Raw genomic sequence first — 13,479 nt, 5'->3', positions numbered from 1 at the left:
TATATATATATATATATATATATATATATATATATATATATATATATATATATTAATACAGTAATATAATGAGCTGATTTCAACTTGTGAACATGCCATGAGCCAGACAGCTGTGATTAAAAGGTATTTAGTGTAAGAAAATGTATAAATGTTATTGTATGCTTGCTTTTTATGCAGTACTATATAAGGCTGAACGATACCTTCAGGTAAAAAGAGCTTTTGTTTACCTTGATGGAAAGTTCGATTTTATTAATAAATATAAAATAAAAACAACAGTGCCTATTGGAGGGTAATTTTACAGTGAAAAACATTACCAGGATTACACAGAAAATTAATTTGACTTTTGAGAATTAATTTGAGATTTGAAAAGAGAGACGCGTAGGCTGCCATTGAAACAATCAGATCTGCTGGATTCTTAAAATGGACCCGCAGGCCCGCAAGTTGTTTAAAGCTAGTTTTCTGTGTTAATTTACTTGTCCATATTTGTCGGTTTTTATTTAACTTTCCATTTAGGTAGGCTATTATTAAAAAGTGTGCGCGCGTTGTGCTTTTTCTTCTTCTTGTGAATGTTTGGCCAACAGGCTGCTGATTGGCTGCCGCGGGTTCGCGCGCGCTCGGTGTTTTACGGTAACGCGCTCAGGTGAGGCGCAGGTGATTGACAGATGAAGAACATCGTCAGAGACACCGGCGGGATGACGCGATGCACGCGCAGCTGACGGACACAGCACGCGCTTGATCAGTAACTGACAGGTAAGAAAAAAACTCGTTATTCTTTATTCTGAAATTTAAAAACGAGGTGTGCAGGTGCAGAGAACACCAGGACATGCAAATTTAATGAGTGGCTATCTGATAATATCGATTACAGTTTAATTTTATTTTTCTTATCGGCTACTGGGCATGAGAGGTATAGGCCTTTTTAGGGTATTTATCTTTTTGTTATAATAATAATTATTATTATTATTGATATAGCAGTATTAGAGAAATTAGTTAACTACAGTTTCCATTCTGGGTCACACTTTGTTGTTGTTGTTGTTGTTGTTTACAGACAGAGTTCATGTTTCCATGTATTTACTAATTACAGAGTAATTCTAATTAGCTAAATGCAGTTGGTGTGTAGTTACTTTCTGCTTTATATATATATATATATATATATATATATATATATATATATATATATGCGACCTAGGCTATACTTGAGATTAATATGACATGTTCTGTGATGTTTTTGTTCATATTCTTTATTATACACATATAATACACACAACAATTATTAATTATTCTCATTTTTTTAATAATAAAGGTACCGGGAACTAGAGATATATTCTAGAACAATATCTTACAGGAGTTATGTTCATGAAGAATTCTTGCAGGATCCATGCTCGTGTTTGGTAATGGTTTTGAATGACGTTGAATCATAATTTGCAATGCAATCTTAAACCATAAAAATAAAAAATAAATAAAAATACATCACACTAACAAAGACTAAATCCGATCGTTTATTGGATTGGATTGTGTCAGTTTTTGGTTGTGAGCTGGAAATTGTGAAATGTTTACATATTTCTATTTCATTCCGTGTATGCAAGACATTGTCCATTGGAGTTTTTGTGAAATTATGTTCAATATGTTCAGGGCTGTTTTTGTATAACCTCCTTTATCTGCTCGTTACTTACTGAACACCATCGCAGTTAAAATATTTTTTAGAAATATTGAAAAATCTGGTCGCATTTTATATTAAGGTCCAACTTTCTCTATTAACGAACCATTAACTTAAACCTCTGTCTCAGTAAACTCCTAATTTAATGCTTATTAGTAGTTAGTAATGTAGTTAGTAAGTTTAGGTATTGGGTAGGATGTAAAATATGGTCATGCAGATTATGTGCGTATTAATAAGCAGCCAAAATCTTAATAATAGGCTTGCTATAAACAACTAGTTAATAGTGAGATTTGATCACTGTAGGAAAGTGTTACCGTGTAGATATTTGACGTGTTGACAAATAAAGTAAAGAAGTACATAGTTTATTTTCAACATTTATTAATTACAGTTTTTCTATTAATATTTGGCACGCGCGTGTGTTTTTTGGAGGAACACTAAAGAAGATATTTTGGTAAAATGCCTTTGTTTATCTGGCTTTACAATGCTGTTTTGGCCTTCACTGATTTGAATTAAAAGGACAAAAAACAGTTGAAAGAAATCCATGTAGGTTTGAGTAAATGATAAATAATTGATTGATTGATTTAAGGGTGAATTATTCCTATTAAAATGAGTAAATGAAGATTTTATCGGCAGAAACAGATAACTCAGTTTTTAACAATTTTCAAAAATCATATTTTTTTTTGGTGTGTGCTCCAATTAATCTCAATAAAACTGCATTTTTTAGCTAAATAACTAAAAACAGCCAACTAACACAACACAAATTAAAAAATATATATTTTTGAGTTATCCGTTATGAGCTATCGAATATCTTTAAATATTTAATGCATTTATATCATGTAATATATGAAGTTATAGCCTGAGGATGGGTGGTTTTACGCGCTTTTATATCCATCGTTTCTGTGGAATTGCAAATCTTCTAAAGCTCTGTTCTAATAGCCGCGGGACGTTTGTTGTCCCACGTCTCGGTTTGGTAAGGGTTTCAAAGCGAGTGCCCAGTGTTGTAAGGAAAAGTTTGGCATCTGCCTCTTTACATGGAGAGGTGAATTATGCATCCATTCACTCACTCATAGGCAGATCTGTTTCACAGCGGCGCTCGTTCATTAGACTCTCACTGTCTCTGATCGTCCCCAGACTGGACGCAGTGGAGGTATCTGAAGCCACGTGTGCATTATGAAGGAGAACAGGTCCTCGTGTCAGGTGGAGCAGCTGCCCTGTGCATGTCTGCTAGACTGCCACCGACCGACCCACACCCGCGGCGCCGCAGGGGCCCCGCCACGACACAGAGCCAACGGGGCCGTGGGGGCCTCGTGCAACAGTCCCAACTGCGTGGTGGCCGCCAGGCTGGAGGACCCAGAGCGGGGCCGGCACGGGGCCGGCAGGGTGCTGGTCACCGGAGGGGCCGGGTACTTCGGGTTCAGGCTGGGCCGGGCTCTGGCAGGCCAAGGGGCCACGGTTTTACTCCTGGACCTCCACAAGCCGCCCTGGGATCTCCCCGATGGAGCCGTCTTCCAGCAGGTACGGTGAAACTGGAGAGCTTTGGGCTGAGGGGCGGTGGGATGTTGAGGGGCCGGTGGGCAGCGGACTGGAACAGAAGCAGATGGGTGCCAGGTGCAGAGTACGCAAGGTTATGCAGGACAACGTCCTCGAGTTTCAGCACAAGTTTTTATGACTCTTCGCTGATGTGCTCGGGTGTCTCGGAGAAACCTTCAGGAAGAGTCGTGAAAGTGAATCTGAAAATGCCATGTCAGCTTGTTTGAAATTGTTAATGACCCTAAAGTCAAGTTTCTTTTGTGGAGCATGATACACTGTAAAAAAAACTTGATATAAACTTGAAATAACTTTTTCTACCTAAAATTGTTTTTGTTTAGTCAACTAAAATATTTTAGTTGTCATTTAAATTAACATTAAGTAACTAAAAATGTTAAGTTGACTCAACAAAAAAAAAAAAGTACGTAACAAGTTATTTCAAGTTGAAACCACTACTGTGTGTGGAAGGTCTGCTCTTAAAGAAGATGAGGGAAAAAATATTTTCATTCCAACTAATAACGTGAAAATAAAAATGTGTCATTGTTTATCGCAACTTATATCATTGTTCTTAGTTAGGATAGGAAAATAAAAAGCGTTTCTGACGACCAGAAAATGTGTAGCTGTGAAACACTGAATAGTGAAAAGGTTTGAACTGACATTCAGAAACCAAAATGTTACATTTTAACTACGAATTAACTAAGTTTAATAAAAAATTTGGAAGAAATTGTGAAAAAATATATCTGCACAGATTGTATTGTATAACATCACTCTCAGTGAATGGAAGTTGTTAGGATTAAGCACATCTGTGTTTTATTTGAAGATTGATATCCGGGATTATGATGCCCTGTATAAGATCTGTGCAGGAGTGGACGTCATTTATCACACTGCTTCCTATGGGATGTCAGGACCGGAACAGGTCAGTGAGTTTATCCGAAACACTGAGATCAATAAATGAGTCCCTGTTTTGCTTTGGATTACAATATATGTACATGTGTACCTATTTGCGGGTATAAAGCAGGCCATGTTACAATAAAAACTCATATGTCCACTCTTTAACTTTAAGCTTAAAACAAATTATTTTCTCATACTTTTTGACAGACTAGCTTTAACGTGAAGTGTCCTAACATGTTAAACCTCCAAATACCTTAATTTAAGATTTGTCTGATCCACATAAATGCTGAGTGTGCCACTGTCTCAAAGTAAAATATTCTGGTCATGTATCATGTTCTACAGTTGAGGAGAAAGATGATTGAATCAGTGAATGTCGGCGGCACGAACAATATCATAAACGGTGAGTTTGATTTGATTGTCGTAATTTGATTCAACGGCACCTCAACTACCTGTTGCTCAAATAACGTTCGGAGTGTTTAATGTCATAATATTTCTCATTTGGGCTGGCATATTGCAGTCTGTACGGAGAGGGGCATCTCTAGACTCATCTACACCAGCACAGTCAATGTGGCGTTTGCTGGCCGACCCATCGAGGATGGAGATGAAGACTCGGTTCCCTGTGTGCAGCTGGACATGGTGAGCCTGACAGTTTCTGAAGATGCGTTCAGTACGACACTTATTCTTCACCTTTGCTAAAGACAAAATCATTGTGATTTCAGCACTTTTTTTTCGAAACAGCTTTGGTGCAGTGGCTCAGGGCTAACAACCGGAAGTAACCGGAATAAAGTATCAATACTGTAAACATAAAATTCATACTCGTTTTTCACCTGGCGAATGACTCAAAAAACGGCATCAGAGCCATGTTCAGAAAATGCAAAAATCTAATCTTCCTCTACCCATATCCAGTTTTTAATTAACACGAGCCGATCAGTTACATTAGCGAGCATGCATTGTGATCATAGGCATCCGATGTGGATGACTTTCACCGGGGATAAGTGTGTCACGTTTGATGAACTCTGCCGCTTCCTCGTCCTGAAGAACAGCAGAGCCAAGTTGAGGAAGGTTAATGGAATCAGATTAGTCCACCTGACACCTCAAGTGCTGCACAAGTCACCTGCTTTTGTCTGGCCAAACTTCTTACATGAATACATAACATCTGATAAATCATACAACGGTACAGCTTACGCTCTCAGATTTCATTGCTGCTCATTTTCGGCCGAGGTTGAGTGATGTGTGATGACTTTCCCCAACGGCAGAAAACAATCATTCAGTCGTTAGATATAATACAATATGATATATTGTGTGTGTTCTCTCTTCAAGCACATAGACCATTACTCTAGGACCAAAGCTATCGCTGAACGCATGGTGCTCGCTGCCAACAGAAGATCAACAAAAGGTACGGAAATGGAAACTTGTCGGTCTCTGAAGTCGATCCCGTTATTGCGCACAATAGCAATAAGCGCAAGTGGTATCATGTACCCTGCTCATATCGTGTGTGTGTGTGTGTGTCCACTGCTGATGAGGTACTGAGGTAACGGCTGCTATGGTAATGACCACAGCCTGCAACCCAAGCCACCCAGACCCGCTGACACTGTTTTAAATTTAGACCTAGGCTTAATAATAAAGCCGAGCGCAGAGTCAGTTTGAAGCAGGCGTGAAGCGTATTTTGTGTTTGAACTATTTTTTGTTTTAAGCAGTGGGAAATTATGTAATCATATGTAGACTTTTATATATAGACACATTTAGACCAGTATTATATTACTCTTATATTGTTAGTACACTGTAAAAAACAATAGTTGTTTCAACTTGAAATCATTTTATTTTGTTGAGTCAACTAAAATATTTTAGTTGTCATTTACATTAACAAGTTAATTTTAGTTGACTCAACAAAAAAATAATTTAGGCAGCAGAGTAACAAGTTATTTCAAGTTAAAACAACTATTGTTTTTTACAGTGTAAAACCAAAAAAAGCGCTAGGTATATCTGACAATGAAGTAACAGCATGTGCCATCCATGTGATTCTCCAAGTTCTACAGCAGGAAATAGCAGAAGTTCAGCTGTTGCTTTTCATATTTTTAAGCATTCTCTCTAATGTTCTGATATCCATTTTAAAATTCTTCAGAAAAAAAAATAAAAGAGGGTCAAATATGTCAACTGAATTTCAAATTCAGGTTATAATTTTCATATTTTAGGAATAGTTTTGCCTTTATTTGACAGAATAATCCACCACAAGAACCACGAGCCAGGACTAAAATCTTGTTTATATTAAAGCATATTATATTTATTATATTTAAGCATCTGTTTATTTCTAAATGCATAAAATAATGTAGGTCACTGATAAATGTGTTATGTAATATCGAGGTGTTGTTTTAGGTGGTGCTCTTCTTCACACATGTGTCCTGCGCCCCTCTGGTATCTACGGTCCTGAAGAGAGAAGACATTTACACAGAGTGATGGTGTGTTCTCTCTCTCTCTCTCTCTCTCTCACACACACACACACACACACACATTCTCTCTCTCTCTCTCTCTCTCTCTCTCTCTCACACACACACACACACGGTTGTCCCAGACAGTTGTACTCTGCAGCCTCAGCTGTGCCACTGTGCCCAGAGCTGTACAATATTAATGGAGTCTGTGAGAGGCTCTTGTTACCGACTGTGCTTTAAACTGTGCCTGTACATTCTAAAATACTACTGTCTGATATGACTCTACAGATACATACGACTATCTCTCCCTTATTTAATCTCTTCATAATTTTATGTCCCTCAGTTAGGAAGTATTGTTTTCCCTTCCATCCCTTTCCCTTCCCTTCCCTTCCCTTCCCTTCCCTTCCCTTCCCTTCCCTTCCCTTCCCTTCCCTTCTCTACTCTACTCTTCTCAGGTGAATGTGGAGAGGCGGTTGTTCAGCTTTCGTTTTGGGGACCCTAATGCCAAGATGAACTGGGTCCATGTGGACAATCTTGTGACGGCTCACGTTTTAGCAGCAGAAGCGCTCACTGCAGATAAAGCTTATGTGGCGGTATGCGTGACCTCATTACCGTCAGCCGGTTTTTAACTATTTTGTTATAATGCATGGCGTACTTGTGATTTTCAGAGTGGACAGGTTTATTTCATCAATGATGGGGAGTCTGTCAATGTCTTTGAATGGTTGACACCTCTGGTGAGTAGCAATCAAACCAAGTGTTTAAAACGAACGCATTTGTATTACAATTAGTTACTGTTTTTAGGAAATGCACCTTTGTTTATCTCCAGTTCGAAAGACTGGGATACGGTCGCCCACTGATTCACCTTCCCGTGTCTCTGGTCTACTCAGCAGGTGGGACCAGAGTGAAATTAAAATTGACAAATTGTTTCTGATTGTTCGTTTAACTGTGTCGCACGCTCTTGTTTTCTCCAGCAATTCTGATGGAGCGACTGCATGTGGCTCTGAGTCCTATAATGGAGATCCCTTTACTTCTGACAAGAAACGAGGTAAATGTGTTTCCTCCGGCCTTCATTGCATTATGTCTGCGTATTGCTCGAATGGCTTTTTCATTTTGATTCCATCCGGTTTCTCTCTGCTATTATAGCTAATTAAACCGTGTTAACAAACAGAGAGCTCAGAAAAGAGAAACACACCAATGCTAAAAGCAGTTTTATTTCATTTTATGGAAGTAGATATGGCTGGGTGATAAACTGGATACTTATGAGTGCAGCAATAACTTTGATATTTATTATTTTACCATTTTATAGATTCACATCAAGCTGTTTAATATTTGAGAATCTGCCTCGACACTGAAGTATGCTCCTGAACTACCTAAATTTAATTCATCGTATCACCTATTCAAGTGCACCTGAACTGATATGCGCATGTAAAGAAGTAATAGTAAATAAAGTAAATAATAGAGAGAATTTTAATTGAACACTCCATTTGAAAATAGCCTTATTTTCTAACAGTTTTTGAATCCATTCAGGGCTCTGGCGGTCTTGGTGAAGTTTCAAATAGGGAAAATATTGAAACTCTTTGGTAATTTTTGAGGGAGTTGCTAGCGGTCTAATCAGATTCAATGATCTATGCTAAGCTACAGCTAAAAATTCGCCAGACCCAGAGATGACCTGAATGGATTCCAAAATAGTAAAACTCAACTGTTTAACTCTAGGTGAGTTGCAAAATGAGTCTATTTTGGAAAATATCGGAGTGTTCCTTTAAGATTTAAACCGAATATAAAGAAAATATCAAGATATATATGCAAACATTTCATAATTTAAGCTCTGTTGCTACTGTCAGGTGTATGTGTGTGGGATACGCTGAAGATGTTGGCGTCATGGTGATAACTATAGCCTGAGTATGGCATCTTAGGTTACCATCACCATAGGTACTTCCTTAAACTCTGCTTAACATGCACAGCAGCTCATGTGCTCCTGAACTCTAACGTAACGAACAGAGTTTATATTCTGTAATTAGTCGAGACTGACGAATCGTATGAGCAAGCTGTATCTGTATCTCCTCCAGCTGTTTAAATATCACAGTCGATTCTGAGAGGGTAGTTAAGGGTGGCAAACAAGCTGGCATGAAGGCAGAGGAGAAAGAGTTGGGTTAGTGGAGCTGGGCGTGGGCCGGCGCTGTGTCATGCATTAGTCATGAGAAACAGAAGCCACGGGCTGAAGGGGCGATTCTGGTCAGATGGCTGCAGGTTTGATGATTGCGTTGTGAATAAAACATGAGATACCAGCTCCTTGCTGGATCTTTGAGTTTGAGACGGACGAGTGAAGTGCCACCGAGGAAAGAAACACACACACACAAGTAAATGAAACCAGGAAATGGGTATACCAAACGCAATGTCGATGCCTATCCCAGTTTCTCATCCAAAAATTATATTCAGCGGCCTCAAAACTAAGCCACACTTAATGATTGCTATAGACTGAATGGTTCATTAAGGCATAATCTCATGCCATATAGCATAATATTTAGTGCAAAAACATAAATAAAGTTTAATTAAATTGACAGTAATGATTATAAAAATAGTAAAACGAATTGTAAAGACTAAAACAGAAGAAAAAAACAATAAGCCAAACAATACAATACATTACAGTTTAGTAATGACTGTTGTGTGAACAGTTTGTATCTGGATTATCTTTTTAGTAGCTAAAGCGAACTGAATTTTTATATTGTTTTTCAGTCGACTGAGGCTCTTTTGTGGGTTCATCAGTTTTAGCTTTTGTAATCAACTCTGGATTTTGAACACCTCAAATCTGGAAAATGAATCCTAGCGCTTTTCCAAAATTCCAGCAGAAAATTAGCATACCCAAATGCTAAGCCTGAACTAGCTAATACAGGGAACCAGCAATAAAAGAAAATCAATAAAAAAAGATGACATGAACAAGTGTATTTTCAAAATACACAGATGTCACTTCTTGTACGTGATTCACTTACAGTCGATACAAATTACGTTTGATCTAAACACGCTAGCGTTTTATATTTAAGATACGTCAAAGATAGTTCTGCCCACCTCTTATTAACCACTAACATTTCATAATTACAAAATGTTCATTCACTTTTTTCCTCTTAATCATGAACAATATGCAGCATATGTTTTCATATATATTACTTATATGAAAGCTGTATCACGTATTGTTTCGAGAGACGGTTAGAAGGTTAAACCTGTTTTTCCACTAGATGGCACTGGCGTGTTTTATAGCGCGTTCTCCTCATGAGATTACTTCGAGGTCGACTCTGGAGAATAGGTGGATGAAAGGCTATACTAAAATATAATCTTTTTAAATTAATTCGTGTAAACAGCTGTAGACAAGGCAATGGAATGTATACAAATAGAGAGAAGGAAACTGATTTATGGTCTTTTCGACTGAAGCGAGAAGAAGGATGTTTTAAAGTTGAGCGAACCTTGAACAGGTTTCTCTTCGCTGATAGAGAACTTGACGGTCCACCGGCATTACTGGATTAAAAAAATTAATATTGATGAGGTTTATATTGGTGACCCCTGAGACGGCTCCTGGTCTAGACAGCAGTGTGTGTTGGGTCAGGGGCATCTGCTCGGGCTCTCGGCCCAGTGGAGATTTTCCATGTAGATACCCAATCTCCAGACTGGTAAGGGGAGAGAGACTGTGGGGGCATTTCGCCGTGCCAGGAGAGCACAGGTGTACAGAGCAGCTCTATGTAAAAGTAATGGCAGGTAAAAGGAGGTCATTAGAGCCATTAGTAAATGTGAAGCCCTCAAGAATCCGATCTGTGAAGTCAAATCCAGAGTCCGTCTCTCAGCGTAGTGTCCAGCTTCAAGACAACCTGCCGGTGACGCTTTTTAAAGTGATTGCAGTTCACCGGAAAATTTAAACCCTCTCACTGTGTGTGTGTTTTAAATACTTCAAAATGGAAATAATAGACTTAATGGGATGTTTTCAGACGCTTAATAGCATGTTATTTACAATTAAATGAAAATACAGTTAAAACTTGTTTTTTACCGACCTATATAGGATTTATTTAGTACATCTTTATGCAACTAATTCTATTGTCCTTGAAATATGATTAAAATGAAGTGCAGAATGTACCGACAAGCTTATATGGTAAACTACAATGCATACTTTAATATAATTTCTATCGAAACTCACGTATTTAAATTCGCATTCAAAGTTTAGATGATGAAGATGCAGTTTAGTACATTTTAAATAAGATAACTTTAAATGTAATAGCAAATAAGGGTTAAAATTATAATCTAATACTCCTTATGCACTTTAGTAGTTCATCGAAGTGTACTTCAAAGCATGACAAAAGATTATTAAAAGATTTGTAGATTTAACATGTTTTAAAAAGTTAAAACCTTTATTTTGACATTATTACAATAAAATGTACTTTTTGAGTACATAAATATGCTTCTAAGATTGGACATGTTCATGTTGATCATGTTGAGCATGTTCTGCACTCCTGACCTCTGACCTCCGCGTCTCTCTCTCTCTCTCAGGTGAGAAACATTGCCGTCAGTCACACCTTTAAAATCGAGAAGGCGCAGCGAGAACTGGGCTTCAGTCCTGAGAGATACAGCCTGAAAGACTCGGTGGATCAGTACCTGCGGAGCCGGCCGCCGCGCTCAGCTGCATCGTTACTGAACACACGCTTCCTCTTCCTGCTGCTCCTGCTGCTCCTGACGGGAGTCATCGCCCTCACGATCTGCCGCCAGTAAACACACCTCCACACTTCTCGTCGGTCCCTTGTAGGGTTTGAACGGGGGCTGGGCGATACAGTAAATTCAACATTGAGCATATCTTTTATTTTGACATTATTTTTCGACAACGCTATCGTTAAATTAATTTTAAACTTTGAGAGCGTTGCTTCTGTCATCAATTACTCATTTTAATGCCATCTCAAGAACCAGTGAGGTGTGTGAAACACACAAGCTTTATATTACGGGTTTTATGGTTTTGTTGGTGAGTAAATGACGACAGCATTTTCTTTTTGAGGTGAACTCTTGTCTCTTTAAGACAGATCTACAATAAAATACACTTAAAGTTATAACGTATACTTAGAAAAGTATGTATAAGTAACTGTCCACTTCAGTTAATTCAATAAAAATTAAGGTCTCTTAACTAGTCGCTTATTGGCATGCATACTAGAATATTAACCATTTATTAGTTATTAAACACATATTAATGCCTATCCCTAACACCTAAACTTAACAACTACCTTATTAACTATTAATAAGCTGCAAATGAAGAATTTATTGAGAGAAAAGTCGTGGTTAATAGTAAGTGCTTGCTCCCCGTTTTAAAGTTTTACCAAAACGATTAATTTGTGCCATCACTAATATAATTTAAATAAAAATAACCCGCCGTTATAATTAGTGTATATTGTTTTATATTCATGATGTATTTAAAACAAAGAAAAATGCAATGATTATTTTAAATTAATTTAATCAGGCTATGTAATATATAATAGGCTATAATGGCTGTTTGGTTCAGATGCCCGTTTCATTTATTGAATTATTTATTTGCTTGCTATATCGCTCACCCGTATTTTGAACCTACGGTGTTTCCGGATCAGATCATGAAGCACAGAGCTGCACCACCTCAGAAACAAAACCACTATGATTGTACGTAAAATACAGTCCTGATCAAATATAGGCGTGCGATGTGGTGTAAAACTAAAATATAACCTGCGGAGTATATCTTTGACCGTGACGAACAGAAGGAAATTGCTAGTAGTACGTTTTAAAATGATGTCTGTTAGTACCTAGACCAGAATTCACTTATTTATAGCTTCTTTTTTATCGAGTCTTCAGTCCGTGTAACTCTGAATCGTGATGTACATTAAATACGTTGTTTGTGTTAAAAGTTAGTGTTGGTGAATTCTACTATTATGGCTTTAATTTATTTAAGTTTTTTGCCCACGGTCTTCCATAAAACGAAGCGCGTGTATAGTCGCACTTCCTGAACGTGCGCACTGCAAAAGAAACGCTCGTTCATTTCGGTACGCGCCGTTTTTCATTCGCATTCCTTTCATTAGCGCTCTATTTACATGTTCATACCGAGTTGTATGTTGCTCGGATGAAGGCCTTTCGCCTCGACCTCGACTAAGAAGCAGTTTGAAAGAAAGCATATCAATACTGAGACAGAAAGAACCAGGGCAATGCTTACTCTACGCAAGTCATAGTCACTTCAACACACTCTTTTTTTTAGTATCACCCCATATGAACTGTGCCGGTGTGTGTTTGGGAACGAGTGAGATTGAGTGTGTGTGTGTGCTCACATCCGCTGAAGTATTACATTTGTGTCATAAGTGTTCATTTTTCGGTCAAACACAAGCAACTTCAACTCAGCTGACATATAAATAACAGAGTGGTGTGTTTGGAAATACTATAAATGTCCGGAGGGAGATTTTTTTGATGTGCAAAGCGAGGTTTGAAGCAACTAATATTTACCAGCGTCTTACACATTCGAAGCATTAAAGCAGTAAATGTATGCCATGCGAGGCATTCATGAACGCCAATGAAATGTTTTATATTCCAAAGTGTACACCGACATAATCTTTCATTTTGCTTTGTACTACCAGCTGTTGTCTTTTAAGACTTTGCGCGCTGTTTTCCAGATATCTCTTAGGTTTGTGATGAGTTACAAATGTGACGCGAGATAGCTGTTCAGCAGTTATAAATGAACAAGTTGAATAAAATGTGCTGTGAACCCTCTTGCTATTAAAGCCTTGCATTTTCTTCAACGGTTTACTTAAACTTCGCCTCATTAACATTCCCAAATACACCACAAGAGGACGCCATGATGTTTTTTTTGTACAAGTAAATTAAAAACAAATAGAGATATGCCCACAAGACTACTAATTTTCACGATGATTTGGTCTCATTTTGAAGCGTTTACGCGCGTTGTTTCGCGCCAAACAGACATCCGAACCTGCTCTGAGGTAATTTTTT

The 13,479-nt window shown here is 38.0% G+C and overlaps 1 protein-coding gene across 2 annotated transcripts; it reads left to right on the top strand.

Annotated features, from left to right (window-relative positions):
- Positions 1 to 103: 103 nt before the first annotated feature.
- On the top strand, positions 104 to 13,300 carry sdr42e2 (short chain dehydrogenase/reductase family 42E, member 2). 2 transcript variants are annotated; one of them, XM_043250043.1, is made up of 12 exons: positions 108 to 750; positions 2,786 to 3,169; positions 4,002 to 4,097; positions 4,415 to 4,472; positions 4,590 to 4,708; positions 5,393 to 5,468; positions 6,446 to 6,528; positions 6,954 to 7,091; positions 7,167 to 7,232; positions 7,325 to 7,388; positions 7,470 to 7,543; positions 11,026 to 13,299. In XM_043250043.1, the coding sequence occupies exons 2-12, from the start codon at positions 2,825 to 2,827 to the stop codon at positions 11,242 to 11,244; spliced, it is 1,338 nt and encodes a 445-aa protein (XP_043105978.1). In that variant the 5' UTR covers positions 108 to 750; positions 2,786 to 2,824; the 3' UTR covers positions 11,245 to 13,299. The 2 variants fall into 2 exon arrangements, with proteins under 2 accessions (XP_043105979.1, XP_043105978.1); XM_043250044.1 differs by lacking the exon at positions 4,002 to 4,097 and having other exon boundaries at positions 104 to 750; positions 11,026 to 13,300.
- Positions 13,301 to 13,479: the final 179 nt, after the last annotated feature.

This window comes from Puntigrus tetrazona, chromosome 10 (genome assembly GCF_018831695.1).
Source record: "Puntigrus tetrazona isolate hp1 chromosome 10, ASM1883169v1, whole genome shotgun sequence".
NCBI classification, from domain to species: Eukaryota; Metazoa; Chordata; class Actinopteri; order Cypriniformes; family Cyprinidae; genus Puntigrus; species Puntigrus tetrazona.
Note: the sequence above shows the minus strand (reverse complement) of the source record. Positions and strands in the feature narration are given on the sequence as shown.